The sequence below is a fragment of the Diabrotica virgifera genome, chromosome 1 (assembly GCF_917563875.1).
Source record: "Diabrotica virgifera virgifera chromosome 1, PGI_DIABVI_V3a".
NCBI classification, from domain to species: domain Eukaryota; kingdom Metazoa; phylum Arthropoda; class Insecta; order Coleoptera; family Chrysomelidae; genus Diabrotica; species Diabrotica virgifera.
In genome coordinates this window covers 263,336,803-263,355,042 of record NC_065443.1, presented here as the reverse complement: position 1 = coordinate 263,355,042, position 18,240 = coordinate 263,336,803, and the positions used below count along the sequence as shown (strand labels likewise).

The 18,240-nt window shown below is 31.0% G+C and overlaps 1 protein-coding gene across 2 annotated transcripts in view; it reads right to left on the bottom strand.

Annotated features, from left to right (window-relative positions):
* LOC114337220 (ATP-dependent DNA/RNA helicase DHX36) overlaps positions 1-17,166 on the bottom strand; it is a 109,004-nt gene extending 91,838 nt beyond the window's left edge. For both annotated transcript variants that reach the window (XM_028287626.2, XM_028287627.2), the window contains exons 1-3: positions 17,003-17,166; positions 16,564-16,669; positions 8,170-8,630 (exon numbers count right to left, since the gene is read on the bottom strand). In XM_028287626.2, the coding sequence (XP_028143427.1) occupies positions 8,170-8,630; positions 16,564-16,577 (475 nt within the window). In that variant the 5' untranslated portion in view covers positions 16,578-16,669; positions 17,003-17,166. The remainder of the gene's footprint in view (positions 1-8,169; positions 8,631-16,563; positions 16,670-17,002) is intronic.
* Between the last annotated feature and the right edge of the window lie 1,074 nt (positions 17,167-18,240).

Here is an 18,240-nt window from a genome sequence, read left to right as displayed (position 1 = left end):
ACTAAAGATCCTAATAGAAAAAGTTAACGAATACAATTTACCAATCTGCTTAGCATTTATAGATTGCGAAAAAGCTTTTGACAGCATAGAATTATGGGCTATTGAGGAAGCACTGGTCAATAGCAGAATCGATTCTAGATATAGGATATTAATACACAATATATACAAACATGCTGAAATGGTAGTCACGATGGATAACGACATGAAAACTAGGCCAATCAAAATCAACCGAGGAGTAAGACAGGGAGATACCATATCTCCAAAACTATTTACTGCCGCACTTGAAGACATCTTTAAATCATTAAATTGGGAAACAAAGGGACTCTCGATAAATGGAAAGTATTTAAACCACCTAAGATATGCAGATGACGTGGTACTAATAGCCGACAGCTGGAAAGAACTGAAGGTGATGATCGATGAGCTTCATAGAGAATCCTTAAAAAAAGGACTAAAAATGAACTTGAGCAAAACTAAGCTAATGTCGAACAAAGATGATCAACCAACGATAACCATCCAAGGAACAAAAGTGGAACATGTAAAAGAATAGATATATCTAGGTCAGAATATCAAGGTAAACAAAGAAAACCAAACTACCGAAATAAGCAGACGAGTAAGAATGGGATGGGCTGCATTCGGAAAACTCTCATATATACTAAAAGACAAAAAGATACCACAATACCTTCGAACCAAAGTGTTCGATTCTTGTATCCTTCCCGTTCTCACCTACGGAGCTCAAACCTGGACATTCACAAAAATGAACATGGACAAGATTAGAAAAACTCAAAGGGCCATGGAACGACAGATGCTTGGTATCTCACTCATAGATCGGCAAACAAACGAAGCAACCCGAAACAAAACAAAAGTAAGGGATGCCGTGGAACAAGCGGCTAAATTAAAATGGAAATGGGCTGGACACAACGAACGTCTCGAAAATGGTAGATGGAGCAAGGAAGTTGGAAACTGGCGACCGTACGAAGCGAAGAGACCAAGAGGAAGACCTCAAATGCGCTGGAGCGATGACATCAGAAGAGTCGCAGGACCAATGTGGAAACGCCTCACACACAACAGAGATGAATGGCGAGAAATGGGAGAGGCCTTTATTCGACATTTCGAATAGAAAAAAAGGCTATAAAAAAAAATGAAAAATACGACAAGCCTGCAAGAAGAAGAGAAAAAAATGTTTCAATCGCGCTGCAGTCATTCTTGACGAAGTTGAGTTAGATGATTTAGTTAAAGAAATAAATACACTTTGTAGAAGATGAACTATACCTTGCAAAGAAGCAATCTGTAAGTTGTAGACGTTGACTAGAATAATCAAATTAAAATTCATGAACATTCTTTTATTTTTAATTTTTGTACTTAATTATATAAATTTATTCAAATAAATTACTATTAAAACGAATACAGAAATTTAATTCTAATTATTGAACTTACACATACATCATTAAATAATGCAAAAATATAATTTATACTTATTAGATTCTTACCTAGACAAATATTAATAGATTCATCGAATAAAATTATAATAAAACAAAAATTACTTTATTAAGGCAGTATCAAATTAAAAAAAAAATATGTATTGCATTAATTTATAATTATTATAGAATTTATCTAACTAATATACTTTATTTAATAAAATTTACAGAATCCTTACAAAATAATAATAATTGTAAAATTCAATAACTTTTATAATAAATGTAATCAATTTACTTTTCAGGGATTTTCCATTATTTTAAAGGGTCCTTACTTTTTATTATTTCACTGCATATACAATCCATAAATTGGATTATAAAATGTAGATTCTTATATAAAATCTGTTCAATTTTCACCTATTAATATTTGTAAACAATTGAAATATGATTTATTAAAAAACAAATGTTAACTTGATTTCTACTGGTCATATAAAACTATTTTTTTCTTTTTTAACGTGTATTTTTTATTATATATTTATCTTAATAATATACTTTATTTAATAAAATTTACAGAATTCTTACGAAATAATTGTAAAATTCAATAATTAAAATAAATGTAATCAATTGATTTTTCCATGATTTTCCATAATTTTAAAGGGTCACAACTTTTTATTATTTCACTGCATAGGCAGTTCATAAACTGGATCATAAAATGTAGATTTTCATATACAATCTGTTCAATTTTCAGCTCTTAGTTTGTATGAACAACGGAAATATGATTTATTAAAAAATAAATGCTAACTTGATTTCTGTTTGTCATATAAAATTATTTTTTCTTTTTTTATATGCATTTTTTCATCAGCTTTTCATTGAGTCTACATGCAAGCACGGAACATAAAAAATATCTAAGTTATTCTAATTGTTTATAAGCTAAAAAGTCAGGTCTTTTTCAAACAGTTTTTTTAATAACAATTTCAATAAAATGTTAAAATTTTTTTAATACGTCTTAAAATTAAAGTCTCAAATAATCGACTGCGATCTGCTAAATATCTCACAGAGTCACTGTAGGGCAAGAACAGTTGTATAAACAATTGCTCTCTGGGATAAACAAATTGAATAACTTATAAAATATTTGGTCGATCTGGTTGAAATTTAGCACACTTAAATAACTCATTAATTGACGTAATTTAAAGTCATTAAATTTTACGTCATTGTGCAAAAAATAAAGTTATTAATATTTATAATTTACTGCAAAAATGAGGGTTTTTTGCAATTATCTCGGTCAATTGTTTATATATTACAATATGCTTACCACCAAATTAAAAAACTTTTTAAGATCTACATTTATTTGAAACATTTTTCTCTAAAATGTACAAGAAACGTTTTATAGTAAAAAAACTGCTTTTTTCATTCTTTACAATTGTTAAAAAAAAAAGCAAAATCAGCTGTACGTCTTCACGGAATTATCATCATTTACCCCTTATCTACCGTTTAAAACTTTGAAAACCCTGTAGAACATTTTTACGTGAAATCGATGATTTTTTTCCCTATTAACTGGGGTATATACCAGATACTTAGATATTACCTGTATATTTTCAAACAAGAATAGGTTAAAATAATATCCTACAATAAAACTAATTACTTATCATTGCCATATTATTATTTTCTTATTGAGACCGCTCTATTGGGGACCGCGTTTATGGGGACCGCTGAATTGGGGTACCGCTGAAACGGGGACCGCTGTATTGAGACCGCTCAATCGGGGACCGCGCTTATGGGGACCGCTGAATAGGGGTGAAACCCATTGTAGATATCTGAATTTAAATGGCAAATCTGTTGGAATCATCGGAATACGCGGGACAAGACATCCTCTCCTTTGTATTTCTCCTTGGTGATTGTGGCCCAGCAAATTAATAATAAATTTACTTGAGAGTTACATTGAGAAAGTAAACTACCAATTAATCGCCACTACTACTTTCGATACATAAACAACTATATTGCTGTTCACTGAGTAAGAAGTGACACCGTTAGACGCCTGGTGGGATGACTGGTCTTTCAACTGATAATTATTACTGGTCAGGTATCGAACTCTGTTAGAAATTAGTAAGTTACTAATCTGGCTATTAACAAATAAGAGTAGGTCATAAAAGGGCAAAAATTCAGTGGTGTATGTATTTTTTAATTATTCTTGTTCCTTTGACACAATAAACCTGGATTGGTCTCTGCCTGTATAGTTATGTCCTTGTCCATTGTCGTACATTCATAGTTTTCAGGTCGTCTTCAACGTCAAACAACCATATGGTTCTAGGTCTTCATTTATTTCGTTTTCATGTCGACATCTATTGTAATATTTTTGTTATTGTTTTTGTATCTTCTTGTCTCTAGACATATACCAGCCATAACAGTCTTTCACTTCTCACAAATTTTACAATATCATACCCTCCATTGAATTCATTAATTTCGCCGATTCTCGATACTCGCGGAGTTGGCATCTAGGTTCATGACTTTAATTAAGATCATCATACGATCAAATGCATAGTTTGCGAGTCTATAAGGAACATACATACAAACATTCATTTTTATTTATATACAAAAGGTAATATTTAGATGCCTATTAAAAAATAACGTTTGGTGACAGAAAAGTGAAAATTTAGGATTGTATGTATCTTTTGATTCTACATCATATAAAATTAACAAAGAACAGTTTGTCCAAGAAAATAAAAAAAAATTATTGGGGTGCCAGCCCCCTTTTTACTTAGATTGGTCGTACCAACTCAGAAACCATCCCGGGTTCATGTACAACAATTTGATTAAGATCATCATACGATCAAATGCATAGTTTGCGAGTCTATAAGGAACATACATACATACATACATACATACATACATACATACATACATACATACATACATACATACATACATACATACATACATATAAAAACATTCATTTTTATTTATATAGAAGAGGTAATATTTAGATGGCTATTAAAAAATAACGGTTGGTGATACAAAAGTGAAAATTTAGGATTGTATGTATCTTTTGATTCTACATTATATAAAATTAACAAAGAACAGTTTGTCCAAAAAAATAAAAAATAATTATGGGGGGGGTAAGCCCCCTTTTTACTTAGATTGGTCGTACCAACTCAGAAACCATCCCGGGTTCATGTACAACAACTTCGATTAAGATCATCATACGATCAAATGCATAGTTTGCGAGTCTATAAGGAACATACATACATACATACATACATACATATAAAAACATTAATTTTTATTTATATAGAAGAGGTAATATTTAGATGGCTATTAAAAAATAACGGTTCGTGATAGAAAAGTGAAAATTTAGGATTGTATGTATCTTTTGGTTCTACATCATATAAAATTAACAAAGAACAGTTTGTCCAAAAAAAAATAATTATGAGTGGGCAAGCCCCCTTTTTACTTAGATTGGTCGTACCAACTCAGAAACCATCCCGGGTTCATGTACAACAACTTCGATTAAGGTCTTCATACGATCAAATGCATAGTTTGCGAGTATTTGCATAGTTGGTGATAGAAAAGTGAAAATTAGGATTGTATGTATCTTTTGATTCTACATCATATAAAATTAACAAATAACAGTTTGTCCAAAAAAATAAAAAATAATTATGGGGGGGGGGGGCAAGCCCCTTTTTACATAGATTGGTCGTACCAACTCAGAAACCATCCCGGGTTCATGTACAACAACTTCGATTAAGATCATCATACGATCAAATGCATAGTTTGCGAGTCTATAAGGAACATACATACATACATTACATACATACATACAAACATTCATTTTAAAACCTTTTTATATACTTGGCTTGGTTGGTGTCACGGACTCCGCAAATTTTATAATCCATTTTAAAAAATAGTTCTAGGCTACCTAGACACCTGAAATTTTCAGGATAGCTTAGAACTAGCTAACAATACAATAGTTTACTGCTATGATACAGGGTGATTAATAATTAATGGGGTGAAGTTCCGTAGATCCGTTATAGTAATGTATAGCGATAAAACTTAATAACAAAAATTGTAGCGAACTTTGAGCTTCACATTACAAAATTAGTTCAGAATGTACAAGGTGTTCGATAACATAGTGGCAGACCAAACTTATGTTTTTTTAAATGGAACACCCTGTATTTTATTTTATATTCGACATCTTCGTAACTTTTCGATTACAAAAATATAAAGGTTTGGTATGTTATACGGGGTATTTACAAAGTTATAACCAATTTTATATGAAAATCGTAACAAGTTTAACTGCCTGTATAAATAAAAGCAAGCACAAGGTCAATGGTTTATTGACGTCATATTTTTTATTTATTGTCAAAATTTTCGAAAATGGCTGTTTTGCTAATTTTCTTTATATTGAATACAGGATGAGTCAAAACGCAAGTACATTATTTTCTCAGTAATTTTAAATTGTATTTTATATCCCTGTATTTTATATTTTTTTTTTACTCTGTACTTTATATACACCCTGCATTTTATATCATTATCGAAAAGTACCATTACTATACTATAATTTTTGTATTACATTCCCTATGCGTAAATTTATTAGTTTTCGAGATAATATCATTTTTCAGAGCAAAATTATTAATAATTAGGGGTCTAAATCTTTCCAAATTTTAAGTAAGCCATGACTGAATAATTGTCTAAAACTTACAATTTACGATTGCTGATTATCAATCTGTAATCAAATTTGGCTACAATTTTTGTTATTAACTTTTATTACTATCTATTACTTATAACGGATTTACAAAGCTTTATCCCACTGACCAATCACACTGTATGGATAAATCGATTTTTTTTTATTTCAAACTATTTTAAAAATGTGACTAATGCAATGATATTTTAAAGTACGTTAATAAATCGATATCTACAAATTGATATTGCCTCAGTGGCATTAGACTGCAGATCGAGAGGTCCCCAGTTGGAACCCGGCTGTTGCGTATCTTTTTTTAATTTTTTTAATAAATAATTAAAAGTTTATATATTTAAAATTATATATACCATTTTAAACAACCGTGAGTGGTATTATAAAAAATACTATTTTATACTAGTGTAATTTTTGGAATCATAATTATAAATAACAGTTAATACACCTACTAAAAAATCATATTTTATAAGTTAATTATTCTTTCCAAACATGTTGTGTCCTATATGTACAATATCAAAACCGTGATATTATAAAAAGTACTTTTTATTAGAGGGTAATTTTTGGAATTTTAAGCATGTTATAGTTAAATCGTTTATCGTTAAATTATTTTATATTCTTGCCTGTAAATAATAAAAAGGTTTTAAGTATTATAAAAAAAGTTCTTTTTTATAAAAGTGTAATTATTTATTTATATAGATGAAGAATTCCCTACCCAGGTGAGATTCGAACTCATCACCAAAATTGAAGCTAATAAAAAATCAAACAAATTACTTGAAAACCTATACTTACTAAACACTTGTCAAAGTATACAGAAATATCTATCAAATGAACTCCAGAAGAAGTTGATAGCATTAAAATTTATTCTCCAAAGTTTTCTTTAAAATAGCTCCGTTAATTTTTGTTGATATCTCATATTCATTTATAAACCATTTGAAAGGTATCAAGGGCTATAAAACTGTAATAAATTTAATCTTTTAAATCTCTTATTTTTTAAAGATTAAAGGTTAAAGGGCCCCGGTTACATGGTTCTCGCAATAAAATTTAGGCTTTAAATGTTTCTCAGTTTATTTTGTATATTACAAAGATATTAAAAAAGTAAAATATTTGTAAAAAAAACTAACTAAAATTTTGTTCTGTATCATTTTTTACGCATATCTAGTATTTTTGGAGTTATCAAAAGAAAATAAAAATTTCAAAAACTTGAAAAAGTTCAGATTTTTTTAAATCATGTTTATTTTTCAACTAGGGGTTCTAAACCGGTCAAAATTTTTGAGGTCATTACTTATGCTATAAACTAATAGAATCTATAATAGAAAGTCTTATAGAATTTAATATTAATTTTAATTTTTGTCGAAATGGCGTATAATTTATTTTTCACTTTTTCCTAAAAAAATAGAAAGGGTTCTTTAATTTTCATCATAACTTAATGCTTAATTTTGATGCTATTATTTTCTTCTGGAGCTAGTTTGATAGTTATTCCTGAGTACTTTGACAAGTGTTTAGTACATGAGTATACTTATTTTGTAACAGGCATCGTTTTCCCGTTATTTAAGCTAGAATACTTAGGATTTGAGCTTTTGCCGAAAAAATATATACATTCATTATTATCTTCAATTCTTCTTATCTTCTTTTGATAATGATAACTCATGATGCTTTGTAAAAACTTATAGTTTTTAAGCTATGTATGAAAAGCCACTTTAAAACATGCACTTTTTTCACAAAAAAATTAAAATTTTTGATCTTGAATAACTCAAAAACTATTGATTTATTTTAATAACTTTATATAACGAATCATCCTTAAAACTTGGCTCTCTATAGATTTATGGGGTTATTTTTAATAAAATAATTTTCACCCCAGAGAAGGGGTGTCATCCATCCCCAGGTAAAAGCGCTAGTTGGCGCCATGTCACTTTTATTTTTTGAGGTATACCACTAAATAATTTTCATGAAAATCGATAGAGGTTCAACAAAATCGGAGGTGAAAACCTTCACTGCACTATTATGTCAAATATCACCTTATGTAATGTTTATAATTATTATATAATGATACAGATTTAAATTATATACCTGGTTTACTGGAACTTAGTTTCCCAATCATCCTTTTTTGTCCACGAAACTTTGGCTTTTGCAGAACAACATCGTTAATATTTTCATTGGCCATAATAGCAAAATTGTCCAGACATCTTGTTGAATTAGGACAAATGGAGATATTAAAGTTCTTAGTATCTTTCTGCTTGAAAGCTTTCTTCCTGATGTGTAAATTTCTGTTGGGTTCTCTACCATATGATCTGGAAATGAAATTCATCTGTGCCGCCTTAAAGTGGATGTATTTCCTTTGGAAATTATTTAGATCTGATGGAAATATGTATTCACTGCTCTCTGGATCGTCTACAAAAGTTTTAAAGATGCGGTCTATCTCCATGCGCATTATTATGGGAGTATTTTCGAGGCAGTTAGTGTCCAAATTTTGATTCCTTTGAGCTTTTTTGCTCAAAGGCCTTTGGATCTTAGCTGGATCGTACACGCCTCTGAAAAATGTTTTTAAATTAAAAATGAATAGTAACCTTATGTTTTATAAACAGCAATATACTGGCATGTTTTTAAGTTACTTAAGTAAGTAAGGATGGAAGAAAAAGCCACAAGAAAATTCGCTGAGTAACAGATCACTTGAACCAAATCCTGCAAGAGTTATTAAGGTACGATGTGTTCGATACATGGAAGCACAAAGGCCAAAATAACAAGTGCCAACAAATATTTAAAGAAGACTACAGACATAATAGCCGAACTTAACAACAGGCACAGTTTACTGAAAAATGGCAACAAATTAAGATAATATTTTTAAGACAACAAAACGATGCAAGCCACTAACAAGAAATTACTAACAATAAACAAATAAAAACAGATCAGAGGAGCCCACATTCTTTAGCGTGGAGTTGCCAAACTGTGCCAAGCACAGTAACCTCCCATTCTCCCATTAAACATCAGCAGGTGATGGGAGGATGAAGGAGAGCCTGGGTAGTATTGGAACTAGAAAGATCCATCCCTGGTTTACTCAGACCAATCTTTCTCACACAAATGAATTGTATGCCTGAATGTCCGTATGGGTATGCAAGTCTCTTCAGGTTGAGATAGCTAGTTTTGCTGAGTTGCTTGCATCTTACGTTTCTAGAGCCATATTATGTTGAAAGTGACAATTAATTAAGCCAAATTTCCACAGACTATGAAATATGGCCAACTTACAATACACCTGAAGACAAAATTGCAATTGAAAATAATGTATACTATGTTTTAGGACAAGAACAAGGTGTTGCTTTGTTGCTTTTTTGTTACTTGAGGACATAATAAATTCTGAAATATATTGTATAACTATTATAGGTTATTATAGTGTCATTTTATTAGTTTATTTTATTAGCTTCAGAACAACATTTTATTAGTGCTTCTATTAGGTTATAGGTAGGTTATAATATTCTGTTATTAGTACTTTATAGGTTGTGCAATTGTGGTTTGCACTATACAATTTAACCCATTCACTGCTACATTTTGCTGGAAGACATGCTGAGAAGCGGTATTTTTTAAAGCCCGACGGCCCTGCCTTACTAGCTTCCATATTAATCTACCTACGAAAAACAAAATCCGAAACAAACACTTTTTAGCAGTCCCGATTAGGGATGGCAAAAAGAAATTGTACATCAATATATGGTATCATATAATACATCGAATGAAGATATCGATATACGATATATATCACAGAAAAAATATTGATAGGTGCGATATATCGATATATTCTTAATGTAATTAAATAAAATAAAAGAATTACTAAAATAAACTACTAAAAAAGTAAATTATACAAAATATTAAACAAAAGGATGAGGTTTTCTTCAAAATTTAAAAGTAAAGATGCACTTAGGTATAAAATCCTTTAATATTTTTAATACATACAGAGTATCAGTAAAGAAGTAGGTACATACAATATCAACACAGAATTTTTAAAACTATTATATTAAAAATTACTTAAATTATAATTATATGTATGTTTATATAAATTTATGTCTTATGTATGTATTTATGAATATATATATTCAAAATAAATTTAATTCTTGTGGCAGTGAATTCAAAAATATTAATTTTGACAACCGTTTGCCTGCTAAGCGGTTCCTTGTTTTGGTAGCAGTTGCTCCTTCCAACACCAGTAATATTGACATCTTGAGTTTTAGGGTTTTTGTCAATACAATACAATTATTTTAAAACTTTATAGAACGTACTACGTGAACGTGACAAATGGTAAATTTGAGATCGTTTTATTAGGGTTTACATAGCCTGTCCTCTTGAAAAACATTGTTAAAAGTTAAAAAATATGGTACTATTTATGTACCTGCAACTTGGACAACAAGTTAAGGGCAAGGGTGGGTATACGACATTCAGATAAAATATGATTTATATTATAAGATTTTATTATAATTTTATATCTTGCCAATATGGCATATTAATCTTGTGTGGGCGATATATTGAATCTCAAATATCGATATATTTTCCGATAAATCGAAAGTTGAATAATCGATATAAAAATATCGATAAAATTTTAAAATATATCGATAAATTTAATTTATCGATACATCGTTGCCATCCCTAGTCCCGATATGTATGCTACATGCTCGTCAAAGTATGTCTAGATACCTTGAACTAGTGCTTAGTTTTAGACAGTCTTTTAGACCTAGTACCGCCATATTTGAAGTCTTATAGAGAGAGAGAGAGGGAGAATATATGTTTATTGTCAAAGAAAAAATCTTGTTGACAAACACTGTTTAAGAGTTTTAAATAAATAAATTAAATTAAAATATGACTAAATATAAAATATAACACATAACACATTTACATTATATAACAACTACAAAATATGTAGTATTGTCAAAAATAAAAAACAAACAAACTACAAGCTGTAAATATACACAAGATCACAAATACATCAGCTCCAATGGTCCTCAAAAAATTCTGTCAGATCATAATAGGCCCTCTTAGCGAGCAGTCTATCTAATGAATTTCTAAACTTTCTAATAGTTTCCAAATTTTTTATTTCACTAGGTAGTTTATTAAAAATTTTGATGCCGTTAAAAATAAATGAGTCTTTGACTAGTGTGCTTCTAGGTGTAATCAAAGCTAAACTGCTAGCAAATCGTCCAGATCGATTATTATTTTCATATAGATGTTTATTCTTAAAAATAATGCTTGCCGTTTCCAAAATGAAAAGAGATACAAGTGTAAGGATACTGTGTTTAATAAATAAAGGTTTACACGTTTCTCTAGAATTTACCTGGCACAACAGGCGTACTGCCTTTTTTTGAAGCAAAAACACACTACTGAAAAGCTCCTGACTACACGCTCCCCAAAACTGAATTGCGAATCTAAGATGTGACTCTACTAGTGCAAAGTACACAGTTCTTGCTTGGGCAAAACCAAGCTCCCTTCTAGTCGACCGTATTGCATAGCATCCAGATGCAAGTTTTGAATTCAAGGCTTCGATATGCGATTTAAATTTAAGGTCAGGATCAATATTCAGGCCAAGAAACCTGACGGACAGCTGAGGTTCAAGTTCCAGATGTAATTCAGGCATAACATGTTTAAAACACAGAAGCTTGGTTTTAGAAGTGTTTAATGTCAAAAAGTTCGCCGTGCACCAATTTCCAATCATTAAGAGTTCCCTACCTACAGATTGGCGTAAGACATTCAAATCTTTAGCATGCCATATAAGAGTGGTATCATCTGCATAAAGGGTGAAATGAGCAGATACATCAAGGTAGGCTAAATCGTTTATATATACCAAAAACAGAACTGGTCCCAATACCGAGCCTTGGGGCACTCCCCAAGTTACATTCATCAAGTCAGAGTCACAGTCTGTTCTAACAAACTGACTCCTACCCGACAAATATGACTCCATCCAACTCAGTGACTTATCTTTAATTCCGTAGTGTTTAAGCTTCTGCAGCACCAAACCATGATTGACACAGTCAAAAGCCTTCGTTAAATCACAGAACACTGCCGCAACCATCTCGCCTAAATTAATATTATTGTAAGCTATCTCTAAAAAACTGAAAATCGCGTCGGTCGTGCCAGTGTTACCACGGAAACCAAACTGTTTCGGACTTAGTAGTTGGTTAACCTCTAAAAATTGTATTAATCTTGCTTTAACAATTTTCTCTATTATTTTTGCCAACGTAGGTCTCAGAGAAATTGGCCTGTAATTGGAAGGGTTTATGTGATCTCCACCCTTGTGCAATGGAATTACAACATTTATCTTCAGGAAATCGGGAAATGTGCCAGCATTAAAACTATCATTAATTAAAATAGATAAAACATCCAAAGCAGAGTTTGGTAGATTATTGAAAACTCTTATAGAGATGTCATCATAACCCGAAGAGTTTTTGTTTCTGATTGATTTAAATATCTCTTTCAATTCCTCAACATTAGTATCATAAATTATGAAGGGACACATAACTTCTGTTTTCTTCAGATATGACAAAGGATCTGTACCATGTCTCAACTGTGCTGTTAAAGTTTCGGCTATGCTACAGTAAAATTCATTACAGTCATTTGGAAGTGGAGTGTGATGACTATTACCTGATCTGTGTTTACCCCTTAATTCATTTATTATAGACCAAGTTTCCCTAGTTACATTTGAGGAGTTTTCTATTCTATGCTTGTAGCAGTTTTCTTTTGCAGTTTTAATAACATTTCTGTATATCTTTTTATATTGATTATAAAAGGTAACAAACCATTCATCTTGGTAATATTTTTTGATATAATGGAGCGATCTCATGGTTTTGCAGGAATTTTTAATGCCATTTGTAATCCAAGGTTTTCTATTTTTAATTTTAATCTTTTGTTTAGGAAAAGATTTAAATGAAATGATTTAAATGGCTCAGACGATTGTGATAGGAGAGAATACCAGTCAAGACTCTCGCACTTTAATCTAAATTTACCAAAGTTAGATTTACTATACAGGCGACCAATTTTAAATTTATTTACACTATCTTTACCTTTACTAAATTTCTTATTTTGATAGAAGCAACAACTGCCTTATGGTCTGACAGATTGGGGTCAAATACAATACATTGAACATAATCCTTCTCAAAGTTAGAACAGAAATAATCTATTAGAGTTTGAGACAATTTAGTGACACGTATTGCTTCATTAACATGCATTTTTAAATTAAAACAAGTGAGTAAGTTTTTTATTTTCTTTACTTCATTGCAATCATAGTTCAGAAAGTCAATATTAAAATCACCCGTCAGGATTATTTGACTAAACTTTGGAATCCTCAACAACAAGTTCTCCAGCCCTTCCAAAAAAATCTGGACACTGGTTGTTGGAGATCTGTAGATGCAAATAATATAGATATCAAAATTTGTTATTTGTGCAACTGAAAATTCAAATTGTTTTTCTTCAATAAGATCCTCATAATTTATCTCAACAAAAGCCAGTTCTTGCAATAGGGCTTTTCATCGATTGTCATTTGTTTCGAGCTTCTGTCATAAGTTTTATAATCTGTGTATAATATTAATATACACGGATTATATGACATATGACAGAAGCTCGAAACAAATGACTGTGAATGAAAAGCCCTATAGAGAGTTGTGTACTAAAATAGCAGTACCCCCATGTATAAAGTTTGTTCTACAAAAATGTGAAATCATGGAATACTCGGGAATATACAAGTATTCATTTTCTTCTAGCCAGTGTTCAGTCAATAACAGAACACTGGGAAAGTCATTATATTCTAACATTAAAAATAAATCATCAATTTTATTTCTAGCTGACTGAGTATTAAATAAGAGAAAAGTTAAATTAAAAGAAGATTCTGACTTGTCAGTTTCTAAGTCTGAAGTTGTATTATTGGCGTTAACTGAAAATCCAAATCTTTTTCTGGTCTTGTAAAAGTGCAACAATTTTCACCAAGATCATCTAAAACAATTATGCTTTCTGAATTATGTTCATTGGGTGGTGTTGTATTTTTTAACTGAATAAATATCAAATTTTTATTATTTTTAAAATGTTTTATTTGATTCTCCAACAGGTATGAAATTCTATAGTTGCTCAGTCTATGCCCATATGAATTATTTACATTTAGGAATGAGATTGAGTGCTCATAATATGAATTAAAAACACTTAGAAGTCACTTAATTTGTTATTAAATTTTGAAATATATTTGGCATTAGGATCATTTCCCGTAGGAACAGAGAGAAACATTATGTTCATGTTAGTACATTGTCTTAGTTTCATATTAACATGTTTTATACTAGGATTTCTATATGAAACAAAATCATTATAACCTGCTGAAATAATTACATAGTCATCAGAACTAAAGTTCTTTGTTAAACAGTCAATATTTTCAATGACCCCAGAAAGTGAAGCACCAGGCTTAATAATTGTTTGGATATTCACTTCTTCTTCTGGAAAACGACGCCTAAGTTCACCGCTCAAACCTCGTGTGGTCTCATCAGTAAGAAGTAGAATATTTCGTTTTATTTTTCTTGGCTTGAGTTGCTGTTCTAAAAAAGTTGATGATTTTATATTTTCTATTTTCTTTTTTGGATTTCGTACTTCTCTCAAGGTCTGGGTTTTCTGTGGTTCTTTTTGTGCAGCTCTGGTGAGGCCATAAAAATTCTCTTGACAAAGTTCTTCACCCAGGTTTCTTCCAAATTCCTCTGACAATTTATTTAATTCTTCCATTTTCTTAATTTCATTTTCCAAAATTACAATTTTGTTGGTTAGATTAGAAATTGTCTCCTCGAATTCATGTTTAAGATTAAGTTGACTTTCCTTTCTGCTTAATTGAAGCATTTCATTTTCAGATTCTAACACTTGTATTGTGGTTATCATTTTCTTGCTCATCTCGTTCAGTTCTTCAATAGAACTATTCAATTTTGTTATGGTCAAATCCCTTTCAACGATTTTCTGCAAATATTCTTGATTTGTCATTTTGACATTTTTAACTTCATTTTTTAACCCATCAATAAGTTTATTTTGATTGTCAAGTTTATCAATATATTTATATTCAGCATCCAGAATTGTTTCTTCAAAACTTTCAGAACTCTTCTTTAAGCGCATAATATAGGAGTCTTTCTCAGTCAACAATTTTTGAAACTTTTTAATTTCCTCCCCAAAAGTCGTTTGCCTAAACTCTTCATCATCTTTAACCTGCTGGCATTTAGTAGAGCAGTATATTGTGTTACTGTCAATTTTTATGAAGTGCTTTAAATCTCTTTCCAGGCAGCTTGGATGAAATATATTCAGACAAACCACACATATAATATTATTAAATTCTTTTGTGGTGCAACATTTAAATTTATATTTGGTAGACATTTTTGACTCGTCAATATAATTTGTAAAAACTTTACAATTACCATAGAATTAAATAATACACTATACAAACATAAAAACATAAGGGATAGACAAAGGAGTACTCGCTTCACGTCCAGGGGTCATTCAGGACGACTTAAAAGACACACAAGAGGACCACGGAGGGATAGAGCAGGGTATAACAAAGGAAATGATACTTTTAGTGTGTACTGCGATCAACTACCTTCTAACAATATCAGTTCATTATTTATAAAAATTTTCAAATCATAAAAGCCTGCTTGTTGCACTAGTAGTCACTTCCAAACATCTCTATAAAAACATCAAATAAATCAAATAAAACAAAATAAAATTAGGCAGCAATAATCCCAAATTTCAACTACGCCACTAATGATTATTAAATTGCTGAGATATCTTATCTTAATGAGCTTTAAATGAATATTTTAAATTAAAGGGACAAAAAAAAGGACAAGAGAACATAAAATGAAAAGCGTTAAATGCACTCTATCACCATAGGAAGAAAAATTTTGTCGCTGTAAAAATACAGTTGGATAGACGAAAAAAAGCTGAACAATTCAATACCTTTTTCTACCCAAAAACATCGGAAATTATCCGTGAAAATCTTCGTAAAACACAGAGCACAATTTAACAGATATTCTCACTAGCAGCCATCATCTATAAAAATTGATTCTGCCATATACAAAGAACTTTGACGGGGCCAAATAGACCTCATCCCGCAACTAACATGTTAACGATACATATACAGTAGAACCCCGATTATTCGTGTGCGGATTATCCGGGCTGCAGATTATCCGTGCTATGATTTTCTATTACTCAAACTGCATTTTTGAGGTTTTATCAAAATAACGTCACCGTAAATCACTCGACTTAAACCCTATACGCCGAGAAGAAGACTCACAATGAAAGATTTATTTTTTCTGTTAACTTTTTATGGTAGGTACATAATGTAAGTATATACGTACATATGTATTATATATGAGCAATACATGTTTGGATTATCCGTGCATTTCAATTATCCGTGCCAACGTCCGGTCCCGAGGAGAACGAATAATCGGGGTTCTACTGTATTATAAAAAAATGCACACTTACTTAGATTTGCCCATTTTTACGTTATTATTGTTTCTTATACTGCCTCAAACCAATGAATATTATATTCCTTGCTGAAACTCTGTGGTTGAAAAGTTGTAATATAAACCTAGAACACAGGGTATTTGTAGCATGGGTGTCCTTTCAAAATATAAATAAAAAGGGGTAAACATAAAAGCCATGCAAAATTTTAAGTAAATATCAAAACTATTGTGATGACCCTAATTAAAATCTAAATTAAACAAAGGAGAAAGAGGTTAAGAAATTATAAATATTATTTTTTAACAGGTCTTCCTATTACACTATAATCTGCGCTTTTATAATTAGGACCAATTAATTAGTCTCTATTTGCCAATATACTGGTTTTATTATATTCCAGTTAGTCACCCTTTGAGCAGTTGCTTAAATTGGTGCAACATGTTTTAAAAAAATTTCAACTTACCTACAAACTTACAAAAGTTGTATGACTGCAAATTTTTTGGAATCGTGAAAAAGTTTAAAAATCATTTAATTTATTATATAAAACAACTACATTATTTTTAAATTAATAAAATAATTATTTACTTTTTTCACTGGCATGACATTGACTTGACATGACACATCTGTGATGACACCATGACACATGACATGATAATCTTGACATCTCGGTGTCTGTGATTCAGATTTTGGTGGCTCACCATGGAACACAAAAAATGTACACCGAGAAAAGGAGATGAATTGAAAAAATTAAATTAATTTTATGTCGAAATCTCTATTTTTAAATTGGGTGGAGGAACAAGTATACCTGTTTTTGAAAATGGTTCCAGATATTCGAACGTCATATAGCTTTGTTCCAACACAACGAAAACCGTCATGAAACGATCACGAAACTGTGCGCAGATAGCAAAATAATACGTTTCATGGGTTATTTTGTTTACTGAGCAGTTTCCTGATCGTTTCATGACGGTTCTTCGTCGTGTTGGAACAAATCCATTGATATTATTTCTATAAGATTTGTTCCAACACAACCAAGAACCGTCAGATTACCGTTTCGTTATGAGATAACTAGATAATTCACGTTCCATGGGAACGAAATAATACGTTCCATGGTACTGCGCAGGACGGTGATCATCGTGACGGTTTCTGGACCGTCAAAAGTTTATGTTGGAACAAACCTATAGATTCTTATTTTTCTCTTCTTCTTATTTTGAGTAGACATTACTCCGTCTGTGTTTTCAATGCGCCTCCAGTAAGTTGTCGTTCCATCGTTTTCATGGTATTCTTTCGCCATCCTTAATCCTTACCAGTGGTGTCATGGTGCCGGAACGCCGTTCCGGCAGAAGAAAAAAAAATAGAGAATTTAGGTTTTGTAAACAAAAATTAGCAGTGCGTTCCGATACTGCTAATTTTGACATAACACCACTGATCCTTACTGCTACATTTGTTGTCGTTCGGCTTATGTAGTCATTCCATTCTACTCTTCTGTGTCTTACCAAGTTATTAATGTTCTCCACCTTGCATTTTTGTACTTCTATTCGGGTCGCCCCAAAATCAATACTGTCATTAAATTAACTTCACGCGCAACTTTGATACGAGAATTATAAAAAAAATATGCATTGAAATCCAGATCCCGTAATTTTTTGACCATTATAAAGTGAGTATAAAGACACATAAATTCTTTTTGGTAATTCCACTTCTCGT